The sequence below is a fragment of the Pinus tabuliformis genome, chromosome 1_1 (assembly GCF_031772625.1).
Source record: "Pinus tabuliformis cultivar Carrire ecotype Pingquan chromosome 1_1, CPIR1, whole genome shotgun sequence".
In the NCBI taxonomy this organism is placed as follows: domain Eukaryota; kingdom Viridiplantae; phylum Streptophyta; class Pinopsida; order Pinales; family Pinaceae; genus Pinus; species Pinus tabuliformis.
The window spans coordinates 879,533,930-879,549,891 of NC_142297.1; the positions used below are offsets into that span (position 1 = coordinate 879,533,930).

The following is a 15,962-nucleotide window of genomic DNA, read 5'->3' on the forward strand; positions in this document are numbered from 1 at the left end:
GACATTCAGCTCCTGAAACTTGTGTTTATTTCAGATTCTTGAAAAATTTTGTTTCAATTTCATTTTTCTTGAGACTGGAATCATTGCCAAACAAATCTCGAAAGTTAATTGGAAAACGTGAAAATTGAAAATGCAATATACTTTAGTTGTCTTCGCTTACTATTTAAAGATTCACGCTGTTTTGCTATTTCTACTGGAAGCGACTATTGATTGATGGAAAAAATCAGTTCTAATTATGATAACCGTTAATGCTAAAACCCTGAAACTTGTGTTTTGGATTCTTTCAATTTCTTTTTGTTTCCATTTTTCCATGTGAAGGTTGAACACTGGAAATTATTATAAAAAATATCAAACTTTAACTAGAATGTGTTGCTAAAAACCAACAAATCCCGCATTTGTGCTTTCTGGTTTTCAGAAATGAAAATGTTGCCATTTTTTGGGGGGGAAGAAGTTGCACAGAGAGAATAAGCAACAGAGGCACAAGGAGATGAGTTAATGTGAAACTACCAATGATAGAGATATAAATTATCATTGCTCTATTTTCTTGGAAATTGCATATCTCAATAATGTTTGGTGAAAAATAAATGGTTTCGTTACTGAATCTGCCTTTTGCCTACTAATGAGAATGTCGAGTCTTTTTTTCTTGTAGACTTGCTCAGATGCGATAAGAACTACAGATTAAGGTGGATGAATTACCTATAGCCAGACCTGAAACGAGGGATTTTATCTGAAACAAGGGCTTTTATCAGAATCTGAAGAGAAACTCATTATAGATCTCCATTCCCAACTCGCTAAGAGGTGATTTTGACTGCTGAGTTTTCCTTGTTTCTTGTTAATTGTGAATGCAAATTCCAGGCAATTGAGGAGTATTTCATGGGGGTTTTGGAGGTGGTCTAAGATTGTTGCATACTTTCAGAAAGTGAATTACTCGAACATTCATATCATTGATATCAAGAAAGAAGCTAAAGCGCACAACAAAAGAATTTGTGCAACACGATATATTTAGTTTGATGTGTTAACAAATACTAAAAATAACAAGTTCATATTTTGGTTTTTTTGTTAATTAACATTTTGATTGACACATTTCTTCAGTGTATTAGTAAATGCTTGTTACGGAAACATGAAGCAGCAACGTAGAGTAGGTTTTACAAAAACATGAAGCAGCAGCATAGAGTAGGTTTTACAAAAATATGAGGCAGCAACACCATAAAACATGCTATAAAAATTGAATGAAACAGAGGAAGGAAAAACAAATACTACATAGGGAAGTAGACAAAAGTTACCTCTTCTTTTCGGAATGAAAGAAAGGTAGTAGTCCAGCGGATGCTGTGAAACTGGTCTTCTTCCTATCAACTCGCTTGGTTATAAACTATTTGCAAGCTTCAACGGATTACATTATAAGAGTTTCAATGGTGTGTGATAAGACTTTGCTTGGACCTTCTTTGCCTCCACGTTGGCGTGATAGAGACGCATAGCTCCATGCTCGTGTGATATGTGATAGAGATGCATAACTCAATGTTGGTTAAATGTCTATAAGAACCCTCCACGTTGGGATGGCGTACTTCTGGTTAAATGTCTGTAAGAACCCTCCATGCTGGGATGGTGTACTTCTGGGGCAGAAATGTAGTTTGACAGTTTTCTCAGTAGGAGAAATAAATAGTGTAGATAAATGGTGCAGGATAAATAAATGGTGTAAAAACCTAGTTTGCCATTGTCACAATTCTATTGGCTAGAAAGGTGAAAGCTAAGCATTTTGATTTGTTGGGTGAACAATGTTTACCCACCCAAATCGTAAAGGTGATATTGGGATCAAATCCTATTAATATTCCAAATTTAGTATTGTGGATGACCCACTCACAATATTACATTGCTATTAGGTATGAACATTGGTCCCATAAAATACATATATGGAAAACTGATAGTAGTAGGCTACACTCGCCTAAGGAGGAACCTACATCACATCACATTTGTGAACTCTAATAAATAATGCATTGTCAAAATAAGGGGAAATTTTGAAAAATGATAATCACTTTAATCTATATTTATAATTAAGTTAACTTAAATTTATATTAAAATTATTTAACGATAGAAAATTAATGATAAAAAAATAATATTATATTATTTAAAATCTATAGTCTTGAAAGTTAGATCAATTGATCAAATTCTTGTCTTTAAAATCACCTTATTAAAGAAAGTTCACAAAATCAAGTCTCCTAGAAACTCAAGATTAAGTTCTACTAATAAACCGATTAAAAATGATTCGTTCTCATAAATATGCCATAATAACTACCTATCTCCAAAATACATAAAACACATATTAATTTTTTTATTCAAAATCCATAATCACAATTTTGAAAATCACTCATAATTTTAAAACTCAATAAAAAATTTAAATCTTATAAAAATTATAATTATTTAAAAAAACTTTAATATCAATATAAATAATATAACCATACACATAATATTTTTAAAATAAATATATTGAAAACTATGATGTTGTAAGGTTCAGTGTGGTTGGGATGGGATCATGATGCATATTTAATGCGATTAAACATCATGATATATATAAAATGCCAATAAATTCCATTGGTTTTTACTAATTCTGATAAATGTAATAAAATAATATCGATCTAAATAATACACATTACAACATTTTGAAATAAATATATTAACATAAAAATTACACAACATCGAGATGTGAAGTTTAAGGGGTTTGAGATGGCATCATATTGCATGTAAAAAAGTCAATCAATTGGATGTATATGCTATTCCATGAGTTTTAATAAATATTTATTATATTGTGTTTTGTATAATTTTTTAAATTTACATTAAAAAAAATATTATTTAATTTTTTTATATTTTTTAATTTAATAAATTAATTAATATTTTATATTTCTAAAAATACAAAATAAAAATTAAATTATTCTTTTAATCATAATACTGAATTCTAATTAATAGGTTTATAATTATAAAAATATCTTCTCATTTTCATGGATGTCAGGTGAGACACAACTTTGCACACGAACAAGCTTTAATCTTTTGAACCTGGAATGTGTGAGCAATTATCAGCAAGTAGCCCACCCAATTCGTATATTCCGGCTAATCTCTTTCATATATGATCGAAGGCCTCGCTATAAAGTTGGCTTGAGTGCGGTTGTAAAGAAGAGCGCAGCGTCAGTTGCTTGAAATTATAATCATATAATATTGTGTGATGGAATAATTTTTTATTATTTTTAGTATTGTAATCCACTTTATTATTCACCATGTACATCTACTTTCAGGTATAAAATACTTTTTAATAGTGCAGTCCACATAATTTTGCACCATCTGCATCACCTTGGATGCACAGGAATTTTTATATAAATCATGTTATTTAGCAGTGGTCGGAAAGTGGGTCTCTTATTTAAAAAAAAAATATGTTATATATTAATTTGGTTTTTAGTTTGGTAGTGACTTACTTATTAGTTTAGTGGTCGGAAAGTGGGTCTCTTATTTAAAAAAAAAAATTATATATTAATTTGGTTTTTAGTTTGGTAGTGACTTTCTTATTAGTTTAGTAGTGATTTAAAATTGAATAATAATTAGATAATAATAATATAAAAAATGTAATTATATTAATAATAATGAGATAATATTCTTTTGTTTGTTCTAACATTGAAGAAAAAGAAATCTCATTTTAAAATTAATTTTAATGCCAGACTGAAAGATATTTATTTGTTAATAAAATATAATCACTAACCATTTATTTGGCATCTAGAAACACCAATTTAATTTTCCAAATTCACTCCCATCCCAGACCTCTCCCTTTAGAAAACCTAATATAGAGACTACATTCAAATATAAACCAACCAGCGTCTAAGTTTTAGTTATACGACCATCTAAATTTAAAATACATGCAGATATCTGTTTCACAGCAATTTTGAACAGAAAAATACACGATGCAAACTTAAATCTATACAATATGTTTCACACTGCACACATCTAGAACACTGTTCCAGTCCTAGAGTTACACTGGGGATTGCGCTCGTCGGTGTCGAAGCCGAAGCCTGACACCATACTTGACCGAAACCACAATCCCAAATTGAAACTCCCTAGTCCTTGAGTTACACTGGGGATTGCGCTCGTCGGTGTCGAAGCCGGAGCCTGACACCATACTTGACCGAAACCACAATCCCAAATTGAAACTCCAACGGATTTTCCATGGCGGGAGAATGGTCAAAGGTGTATGCCTGATAGAGATTTATCAGTACCACCTTAATTTCCTGAAACGCAAATTTCATACCAATGCATGCGCGGGGGCCGATCCCAAATGGGATGTTCGCGTAAGGGTGTCTATTCTTTTCTTCCTCGCACTCGGGATCGAACCTCTCTGGATTGAACAATTCCGGTTCCGGAAAGTATCTTGGATCTTTTGCCAGAGCGTTTAATGCCATCCACACCCATGTACCCTGCACACACAAAAGTAAAACGTTCTGGATGCTGAATATAAAATTAGGCTACCTAGCAATGTTAATGCGGGAGTTTCGGTCACCTTTGGCAACATGTAGCCTCCTATCTGAACGGGCTCCGACGCCTCTCGTGCAACTAAAGGAGAAACTGTGTAGAATCGCATTGCCTCTTTGATTACCTGCAAAGTGAAATATATTGTAATAATCCTTTGAATCAGCTCAATGATTAATAGGAACTTCGATGAATTCATGAAGTGGATTAGTTCGTTTGTCTGGGTTTTAGTTTTTGCTAGATTTTAGGTTCACATTTTATGGGAGGATTAAACATAGATCATATTTTATGGGGATTAAATATGGAAGTTATTTTGCGAATTAAATTATGGAAGTTATTTTGGGAATTAAATTATTTCAATAGAAGTTCAAATTTTATGATGGTTATTTTGAGAAATCAAAATTATCCAATGGCCTAATCAGTTTCAACTTTTATAAAAAGGATTAAGGATGAAAGTCACTTTAAGGCAAGCTTCATGATGCCCATTTTGGAGAATAGTTCAACCTCCATGACGGCCATTTTGAGAGAATCAAAGTTAGTGTCATGTTCAAACCCTACGAGAGGGATTAAGAATGGAAACCAGTTTAAAGAATTAAACTATAACTATTCCAATTAAACTTCAAGCTCCATGATACAGATTTTGGGGAATAGTTCAAGCTCCATTTATGCCATTTTAGGGTAATAAAAATTATCCAATGGCTTAGTCCCTGGAAGACATGTCTTAGGATGTTCAAACTTTATGGAAGAGATTAAAGATGGAAGCCACTTTGGCAAATTAAACTATTTCAATGGAAGTTCAAGCTCCATGATGACCATTTTGCGGAATAGTTCAAACTCCATGATGGCCATTTTGAGAGAATCAAAATTATCCAAAAACCTCCAAGTTCAAAAATGGAAGTCATTTTGAGGAATCAGAACTATTAAAGAAGCCTAAGTCGAGGTGGAAGGCCGTGCAAGCTCAAAAAATGGAATACATTCTGGGAATCTAAACTATCTAAAAATATTTTGGGAAATCAAAACTATCCCGGAGCATCCATCCTTATTCGAGCTTGCCACAATCCGGATGATAAACATCTTATTTTGAGTTAATCCTTCTTTCATCCGGTAACCAAGCTAGGTTGTCAGCCTAATCCAAACAAAATATACTCTGATAAAATTTATGGTGTTAATTACCTGTGTGAGATATGGAAATTTGACATCAAGATCTTCAGCACTTGGATTACCGTCAGGAGGGCCAAACTCGTCGATTTCACGCAGCAATTTGCTTTGGACATCATGGTGGGTCGATACGAGGTAAAGTATGACAGAAATGGTGAACGAAGTCGTAGCCGATCCGGCCAGCAGATGCTCATATGTGAGAGCGGTTATGTACTCTTCACTGAACAATTCTCTTGAAAACCTACTCCCTAATACTGCAGAAAGGAAGTCAACCCTTTTTTCATTGCCCACGACATCTTTCTTTCTTTTATCTACAATCGCGTTCAGCCTGTCCGTCAATCTGCTGTTATTAATGGAAACCTTCCAGTCTCCTGTTCCGGGTATGCGACTAAGGATCTGTCTAAATGGCTCTTGCGCGATCGGAAACATAATTCCCACGAGAATACTGCATGTCCCGTTCAGATCCATCTTTAGCGAGCTTGTCGAGTAGACGTGCTGTTTGATAAATTCTGAAACCTCAGAGGGATTCGAGCTCGAGACTGTTGTGTTTTCTTCTGTGAGTTCAAATCTCTCGCCGAAAGCTGCTTCTCCAATGATGTCAGTAGCGACCCTGAGGAGAAGCTCTGAGAAGTCGATGTCTTCGCCTTCTTCTTTAGTTGCTAACTTTCTCTTCAGAACACAAGCTACACGTTCCATCACAGGGAGCAAATTCGATATCCGCCCCGTCTGATAAAGTGGCTGAATGGCCCCGCGCATTGACGACCACCTTGAGTTCCTGGGAGGCAAATTTCAATCACGTTATTGAAGTCAGCCATCGGCTGAATTGACAGCTCATTGTAACAGATGGATAACTGAGTTATGAAAGCAGCAAATTACCTGGTGAAAAACAGACCCTTCTGGTGCAGAGGAGAAGAAACGATGGGAGATGGGATGCTCCTGTTCGAAAATTGTTTGAATTTCTTAATCCCCACCTCGCGGCACAGATCTGCGTCTGCGATGATCACCAATGGCTGTCTTCCAAAGTTGAATCTGTAATTTCTATATCAGAGATTAACTTCTACAATTATTGGTTTCAAACAAATTATATATATTAGATGAACTGGAATTAGGAATTTTGAACCTGTAGATAGGGCCATATTTGCGGGCCAAGTGAATGAAGACATCGGGTCCGTGCTTTGCAAGTAGAGGCAAGTGGCCGAGGAGCCAAAACGCTGGAGGACTGGGAAGCTTTCGCACTTTCCAAGTTGGAATAGCTAGATAGACCCATATTGTGATTGATGCGGCTGCTGCAATCAGCATCCAAATCAAACTTGTCGCAGTATTCATAGATTGGTCTTCGGTGGAAGCACAGCTATTCGTTCCAGTTGATAAAATACTGAGACATCCACGCAGAGACGCCATGTCCGAAGTATAGAAAATGCATAACTTGTTGCGAGAAGCATTCAAAGGCCCCGAACTCACTTGTTATGCCTTAAAAGCGAATGCCCGATTTACGATCTGTTTTGATAAATAGAGGAAACTTCAGATTGAGATACTTCAGAAAGAGGATCGCTATCTTCAAGTATGGTTTCCTATCAATTTATGTCTTAAACCTGGGGTTCCTAGCAATGACCTCTGACTGAGCTTCCTGCCAAGTTTAAGTGAAAAAAGCATAATTTACAATTTATTTATAAGGAATAGTATTGCTTTTTTCTTTGCATTACATTTAATTATATATTAAATAGGAGTTTTTTTGGATTTTCTGGTGTAGGAATCTGGAAAATTTTGAGGTGAAATCTTGATTTGTGTTATTTAAACTAGTTTTTTGACTGTATATATGGATTTAGCATCCTGGAAAACCCCTAGGGCACTTAGATTGTAGAGGATTACCCATCAAACTTGTGATTTCAATAAATTCCTACTAGATTTTAGAGAAATTAGACCAGAAAAACCGATTGTAAAAACTTCTAAAAATTGGCACTAAAAACAACTCCACACTAATATCAAACAAAAAAACATTTGTTTTGAAAAATAATAATTCCAAAGGTTATTTTAATTATATTTTCAATTCTATTATATTTATTGTAATTTTACCACTGCTTTGTAAAAACATTGAATGATGATTATTTTCTAAATAACACTGGATATAGTGCTTTGCAAATAGCACTCAATACTATTTAATGAGTATTTTCTAAATAACACTAGATATTGAAATAAATTTAGTCATTATCTCTCTTGAGAATCTACAGTGGTTATGTTATATACAAACACATTTTCCAATTCCTGAAGTATTTAGTAATTTTTAATCTTTGAAATTTCTTTTCACTTCAAAACACGAGTGGTATATATTTGGAAACTTTTAAAAAAAAATTCGTTAAGGATTAAATTTGTTTTAATTGGTTTTGAAATGTTTAAATTTGTTTTAATTGGTTTTGAAATGTTTATTATTTTTTCGTTTTTGTCAAAATTTTTGTTGGAGCAATCAAATTTGACTTGTAAATGGAGATACCGTATCAAGCTAATGGAAAAATATGCAAAATTACCCACTTATTTAGTCCACACCTTTTTAGTCCATTCATTTGAATGGGCATGCCTCCACCAATTCATTCATTTCCCTTTTGTTTTTGTACCTACCTACAGTAGCCATGATTTGTTTTCCTTATACGTATGAAAGGCACAAGATTCAACTACTTTAATTATAAGATAGTTGAGGTTAAGTCTCGATTAGTCAAAATCGAAATGGCTTTCTTGGCTATCTTAACTTCAACTCCCACCACTTACCATTGGTGTTCTACTTGTCTTCGAGGAAATGTTCCTTGATAACTTCTTGTATGTTGCAAATCATCTTATTGTTGTTCTGGGAAAATCTCCAAACAAATGCCCATCTTTACATCCCAAAAATTTCAATGGTCTTTTCAATTTCTCTCTCATCATTTCTTCCACTTCCTCCACTAGCTTGTTTCCACTTTGCGATGGAATTTTTTGTTGAAATTTTATCCATGTTGGTTAACTTGGATTAGGATTCTTTACCTAGTTCCTATAATACTAAGGCTTAAACACGTTCCTCCTCTAGTAACACCCTCTAGAACATTAAATTCTCACCTTGTTCCTTCCAAGGACCATTACATTTCCACCAATTGTGGTTTCCTTACCTTCCGATGCGACTTGTGTTCAATGTTCACCTCTTCTTCTTGCATTATGCCTTTCTGAACATTCAAATTCCTTACACCCCTCTACTCCCATAGGTAGTAAGTAATAACATATTGATACTTTCATCTCCTTAATCCTCTATATCTCCTAATATAATTTATTCCTTTATCTTCTTGACTAATTTTGGATTCATTTTCCTTTTCATTACCTCTAGCAATACTTGTTTTGCCTATGCTTCTAGGTCTTGTTCCTCAACATTTGTGTTGTTATTTTCTACCAATGTTTTCTTCGAATTTCAAGGAAACTTGATAGGTTTTATCCACATTATAAAATAAATGTGTGCTTATCTCATCTTGAATTTGATACTTTAATGCATTGATTTATCCTATCATTCTTTTATATTCTAGTCCTTTAATCCCTAACCTAAGTGGCAGTTTGAGAAATTTCATAATGTATCCTTAGACAATTAGTTCTTTCTTCCTTATGTTCTAAAATTTCTTACACACAGTCTTTTGGTAGTTAGTAGGTAATAATTTTTCCTCTTTTTTTTTTCTCATCATATTTCCCCAATTTCCAATATTCATCTATAGGTGGTCTGGCATATCCTTCTTTAAGATATCCCACCAAAGTGCAACCTGTCCCTTTAACTTTGTTATCGAAAACCCAATGTGATTGGGGTCCTGAACATTATTATACTCAAAGTACTTTCGAGCTCTCCTGTCCAAGAAATGAGAGTCCAAGCCTTTAAAATACCATCAGATCCTAGAGTATCCACCTTTGTGCTACCACTTTCTTTAAAAAAATATCAAATATAATATTGGTTCCACTTTCTTAATGTTTCCTTCTTCCTCAATTTCATTTTGCAACTATGAGTCTCTTTTGCCTTCCAACTATGTGTCTCTTTCATCATCCTCAACTATTCTATTTTGCAAATCTTCTATTATTCTTCTCAATTCATCTAATTCTTAATTCCCTACCCCTTCTCATGTTTCTCCTTCTGTGCATGGAATATTTCCTATACGTTGTAGAGTTTCCCTCAACCTAACTATCATTGATAGGCCTTATTCAGGCTTTGGATTCTCACAAATGTTTCTCCAACAATTGTGTTGAACAATCTCCTTTGGGTCCAGCAACAACCATGCACTACAATATCACTAACAGTGAACCAATATTAGGAGTTTAAATGTGCTTTGATACCATTTGACATAGGGGCCCATATAGTCTTGTACGTCTCCACAACAATACTAAGTCTCTAACCACAAAGCACATAGGTACTTGTTTTTTATTATTAGTAGAAATTAATATGTAACATATAAGATGTGGAGATTGAGAACTTTATAAAAGAACATGATAGGGGAAAACAACAAAGTTTCATTTATTATTCAGATACACATCAAATTGTTCTTACAATTAATGTATAATCCTATTTTGCAATAATATTTTCTACGCACACCACCTATTTGATCACTAGATATGCCCAATCATTCCTCTTATTTTTTTCCAAACCCTTCATACATATCCATGACCTCTTATTCCATTTTTCTGGCCACTCAATCTCTCTTATTATTTTCAATCTACTTCCTAGCTCTATCTACTCCTTTCTCTTAAATTATAGTAGGGAAACCAAATAGACACAATGGTTCAAATTCCCGACTTTTCTCTCAATCTAATTATCATTCACTCACATATTCAACAGTCATGATCATTCAACTCCCTAGATAATCATTATTTCCTTATACAGATCCCCATCTATACTTTATATCCTTGCACAAGTGACCCACTCATTCACCACAAAGTCCCTTGATACATGTGAGAAGCTTGCAAGTCATGATCTGAAATGTTGTAGTGGAGTTGTATCATTGTAGTAACAAGGTGGTGTCACAACAATGGTGAAGTCGCCACAATGTAACAACAATATCACAACATTATCATAGTAAGGTGGTGTCCTAGCACCAATGTCACTTTATTGTAGAAAAAAAGTGATGTCACAATAATGGTGGAGTAGTTACACTGTAACATTAATGGTGTTATAACATTATTACATCAGGGAAATGTTGCAAAAATGGTGTCACAACAATCTTATTTCATCCTCTATGCAACATAACTAAAAGTGGTCAACATATATTTATTTTTGTCAAAGATGCTTCTACATCATTGTCTGTCTCCTCCCATTGGATTTAGTCATAGTTTTGCAACAATAATCCTTCTATCTCATTATTCATTTCCTTTTTCCATGACTAAAAAATAGATATCTTAGGTGCACTTGTAATGGTTTTACAATGTTTATGTGTATGTGTGCAACAATTAATATTTGATTTGCACCTACATTGGAATCTAACAATTTCTTGACAAAATAATCTAGAGTGACTACATGTGATGCAATGTATCAACTGTGATTGAATTATTACACAATTTAGACTAAATTACTACGATGAATACTAACATATAACAAAATCATTATACTAACATGGTAATCTAAACTACTTTCCTAATATAATGTTTGATCTATATAGTTTTCCTTGTCATCCTTACATAATAACTAGATATAAATCTATCACCCCACCGCAACCCAACCAAACCAAGAAGGATTTGAGGGTAATAAATGTTAAATTGTATTAAAGAGATGGGTATTATTTGAACTAAAACATTGGAAATGAGTTCTTTAGTGCAAGTATTATGAAATGTATTTAAGAATCAACAATTATCTTGAGATGAGGGTGAATCAGTGTAATGCCATTTTTTACTTAATTAAACATTTAAACTTTACAAAACATCAAACTCATATATTTAACAAGTAACACAAGATGTACATGTAAACTCTTATAAGACAAAACCAATTTTTTTTTGGTATATGGATGACTTTGTAAGCACCAACCGACTATTACATTAATTTGTAGGCACCAACCCAAAAGGGACCTCAATACCCTCTATTGTTTTGTAGGCACTAGCCTATAGGGGCACCAATCCCCTCTCTTTCTTTGTAGTGACCAACCTGTAGCAGACATCAATCCACTCTGCCACTTTGTAGGCACCCATCCACAATGGAAAACAATCCCCTCTATTGCTTTATAGGTGCCAACCTAGAGAAAACACCAACTCCCTCTATTACTTTGTATGCACCAACTTATAGGGGTAGGAAACAACCTGAAGGAGATGCCAATAGCTTATTCTTCTTTGTAGGCACCAACATACAAGAGGCACAAATACCCACTGTTATAAATCTTCGTAGACACCAACCTACTTCACTGATTTTTCCTCCTTCACAATGTTTGTTATTTACTTCTATTTTCACCAAGTAATCTTGCTACTTCTATATTCACCATCTCCAATATTTTCTTATATCTTCACAAGGTCTACCTACTTCTTCTTGCTTCATTAAGTCTACTTCTCCAAAAAAAATATTCTTTTTGGGTTCTTCCAAAAAAAAAACTTGCTCATGTGGCCATGTAATTAATTTTGCAAATCTAGTTTTGAAATTTCTACCATATGTACCTTTATATATCTTCTTTGTCTCCTTTATATTTCACAGTTTGAAACATCTCATAAATAAAGTTGTAGAAAAAATAACAACTTAGCTGATTTAAACATGTTTCAAGAGCATTAAATAAAACTAAATTCCTCAAATCATATCTCTAAAATTGTATTAGAACAAGTTCTAATAATTATACCATAGGTGCCTCGATGTGTCTCCTTTGTCTCTTCCAAATTTCATGTACTGAAACACCATAGAAATAAAGTTATAGAAAAAATAGTAATCATATCTCTTTGAAGCAAATTTTAGGAATATTCAAGATGCCTGACTCCCTCACACCATATATTTGAAATTAAAATGATCATAGATCTAAATTTCTACCACAAGTAGCTTGACCTATCTCTTATGTATCTTCCTAATTTTAGAATCTTAGAAATCATAGAAAGAAAATATCGAGATGGTTTCTTTGAAGAAAAATTCAAGAGTATTTAGGAAGCCTAACTTCCTCACACCATACTCTCTGAAATTATAGAAATCTCGGTTATGTTTGATGAACATTTAGGAAGCCTAAATTCCTTAGACCATATCTCTAAAATTACAACAAATCAATTTTTGACATTTGAAACATGGGTAGATGAAGATCTCCGATATATATCATCGAAGTTTCACATTTTGAAACATCCCGAAGAAAATTTGAAGTGAAAATTCCAAGATCTCGCATTCACCCCATAAATCAAATTTTTGCTTCCACCTTTAGACTCCAAGAATCACCTAAACAACTATACCTTTACTCCTATTCAAGCCTCGTATCTCTTCTTTCTTGGATAATATTCAAATTAACTCATATTCCCTTTATTTATAGTATCTGTGCATTCACTTATTGGAGCAATTTATAAAACTTGTTGGGTCAACTTGTTTGTAATTGGGTTGGTTTGGGTTGGGTCAACTTTTTTGTACTTGGGTTGGGTCAACTTGCTTGTACTTGGGTTGGCTCATATCTCCTCATTCCTATGTACTTATAGGTAGTTCCATATACCATTGGAAAGGTCTTGTAATAATATCTCCAACCATATATCTTGCGTTCCCTTTTGAGCTAGGTAATATCTCCAACCATATATCCACTCAACTAAGAAATTCAAATTCCATGCATGACTAGGTCTATTTTTAGTTGATTGATTAGTTAACTAAGAGATCAATGAGTTAACAATAATTATAGCCACCTAACTAACCTTCAACTTACTTAACTAAGGACTAGATCTCAATTAACTGAGTTCAACTAACAATAATTCAACTAGATTGCTAGATCTTAGCAATCAACTCATGCACAACTCTACTTCTAGCCTACAAAATCAAATTTATTGACTTTACTAGTATACAAGGCCATGTTACTCTAGCTAACTGCAATCCAAGTCATCTTGCTGATGTGGAAAATCAATTTTTCTCCATTTGACTAAGGAATTGGTCAAATTTAGCCTTTTCTTTATACAATTTTAACACTCCCTCTTAACAATAAAAGGGTTCTGCACAACTCTAATCCTTCTTCTATAGGAATGTGTTGTAACAAGACTCCCTCTCACTATTGTTGTTACTACTGCAACAACTGCAACTAAGAAGCATCCAAAATAATGAATCAACTATGCCTATGAGATGAAACTATCTCTAGAGCCTCTAAATGCTACTAGTCTCAACACTGTCTACTAAAAAACTACAATGTTGTTTATTTTGTAATATGCCTCCTTCATTGTTATCAATACTTCTCTACGCTCCTCAACATACAATTATAGTTAATCTGCAATTGTCGTTCAAGATAAGAATGCATCAACAGACACTAATCCTTCTGCTTTTGAATATTGTGGACCCCTGTGGCAAGGATAATGATCCAGGAGAAGAGTATACTATAATTATTATTGCTCTCCTATGAAACCTATCGAAATATTTGCAACTCTCGTACTAAGGCTCTAAATTCTGCCTCCTCATTCCTGGAGCTACAATTGCATGCATGGTGAAATCTACCTCTAGATTGTAGATATTTTTAGCTCGAGCACAAATTTGTTTTACTTTTCCAATCGAAACATTCTTCAAATATGATTTCCCCTTACTCAACAAAACATCATATCCATAGTCTTCAAGTATAGCTACAGAAACTAAATTCTTCTTCAGACCAAGCACATACATTACAGTTTTCGGGTGAAGATGGGAGCCTTACTCCCTCTTAAAGGTGACAATCTAAATTCCTTTGGTACTATACCTCCCATCATCTCCCAATTCTATGTGAAATTTGAGATCCTTAACCTCTAGGCTACTTAAGAATTCCTTATTTATTGTCATATGATATGAGGCACCAAAATCTAGGTATCACTCACTTCCTCTTACTGTGATTTCCATGCAAGAAAAAAGGGTGAAATATAGCTTGAATTGAGATGTCAGAGCATCTTCTCCTGGTCCCGTTGTAGGATCCTTGTTAGCTTTCTTGTGCGGACAGTTGGTTGCATAGTTTCCATATTTATGGCAGTGAATTTTTTTATTTTACTGAGGTCTTTCTTCTTGCCATTGTTTTGGATGGACTATGCCTCACCTTGGTTGTTCTTTCCCTTGGCGTTCTTTCCCTTACCAACTAGAGTGCAATGTTCTTTCTCATCTATAATGGATATGACACTATCTCTAGTGTTTCTTTTGGTCTCCTCCTGCACCAAATCAAACAAATTCTCTCCCAATTTGGTAGCTTATTGCTTCCATTAACTGTATCATGATAGTTGGCCAACATTTCAGACAACCAAGGGGTGCTAAGCTCATAAATTTAGATGATGGAACATTTTCTCCTACTCCTCCAAGTTCATCTTGATCTTGATTGAATCTAGATAGGCATTAAGGAACGGTTTCATTTTTTAACATTCAAATTCTCCTCATTTTATCACTCAATGAAAATTTCCTTCCATCACTTCTACTTTGGAACAAATTAGTGAGATTTATCCACATTGAAAAAGGAGTCTCCTTTTCGTGCAAGTTAAAGACCACATGATCTATGATACCCTCTAGAATAATTCTCCTAGATACTTTTGTGTCTTTCTTCCACAATTTGTGCATCTAAAGCTGCTGGCTTTGGAATATCAGTTTGTGTATATTTACATACTCAATTATCATCCAAGGAAACTTATATCATGTCTTTCTAAGGACAAATATTCGAGGTGGCCTCCAATGCATACTCCAACCTCAATCTATTGAAAGACATTTTAACTTCATTGAAGAGAAGCTGCACCAAAAGATCTGCAAATTGAAATTTCTTTGAGAGAATATATGGAACAAAGGTTTCAATCTAGTCTTCCAAGGCATTGATACCATGTATAAATTGCAAGAAATTTTCTACTTCTAATGAAATCGAACTGAAATCAAGAGGCAAAAAATTGTTCTACTATTTTGTGGAAAAGAAAACATAAGATAGAAGCACATCCAATAACATGAAACCACCATAACACATGGAACAAAATGATTTTATAGGTGAACCCAACAGGAAAATACCCCTCTACTACTTTACATTAATTCATACATGAAGTAGAAACAATTGCAATGTTTTGTTTCAACTCTGAAGCACAACTTGCACTATAAAACTATTCTCCTGATTCCTGACCTGATCTAGCCAACACTTAGGCAATTCAAGCCTCAACAACCTCTTATCTCCTTGTGAAATCTAGTAGGAATTAAGCTC

At 34.0% G+C, this 15,962-nt stretch overlaps 1 protein-coding gene across 1 annotated transcript; it reads right to left on the bottom strand.

Annotated features, from left to right (window-relative positions):
- Window positions 1–3,882: 3,882 nt before the first annotated feature.
- On the bottom strand, window positions 3,883–7,276 carry CYP711A1 (cytochrome P450, family 711, subfamily A, polypeptide 1). The gene is made up of 5 exons (XM_089391316.1): window positions 6,779–7,276; window positions 6,535–6,687; window positions 5,674–6,433; window positions 4,532–4,627; window positions 3,883–4,448 (listed from the first exon to the last, which is right to left on the bottom strand). Exons 1-5 carry the CDS (start codon window positions 7,057–7,059, stop codon window positions 4,104–4,106), a joined length of 1,635 nt encoding a protein of 544 aa, XP_089247442.1. The 5' UTR covers window positions 7,060–7,276; the 3' UTR covers window positions 3,883–4,103.
- Window positions 7,277–15,962: the final 8,686 nt, after the last annotated feature.

Excerpts from the sequence above, each read along its gene's own strand:
- CYP711A1 (XM_089391316.1), bottom strand. The coding sequence starts at position 7,059 with ATGGCGTCTCTGCGTGGATGTCTCAGTATTTTATCAACTGGAACGAAT. Across the intron at positions 6,688-6,778 it reads AAATATGGCCCTATCTACAG|ATTCAACTTTGGAAGACAGC; the intron begins GTTCAAAATTCC and ends TAGAAATTACAG. Across the intron at positions 4,449-4,531 it reads GAGGCTACATGTTGCCAAAG|GGTACATGGGTGTGGATGGC; the intron begins GTGACCGAAACT and ends TTGTGTGTGCAG.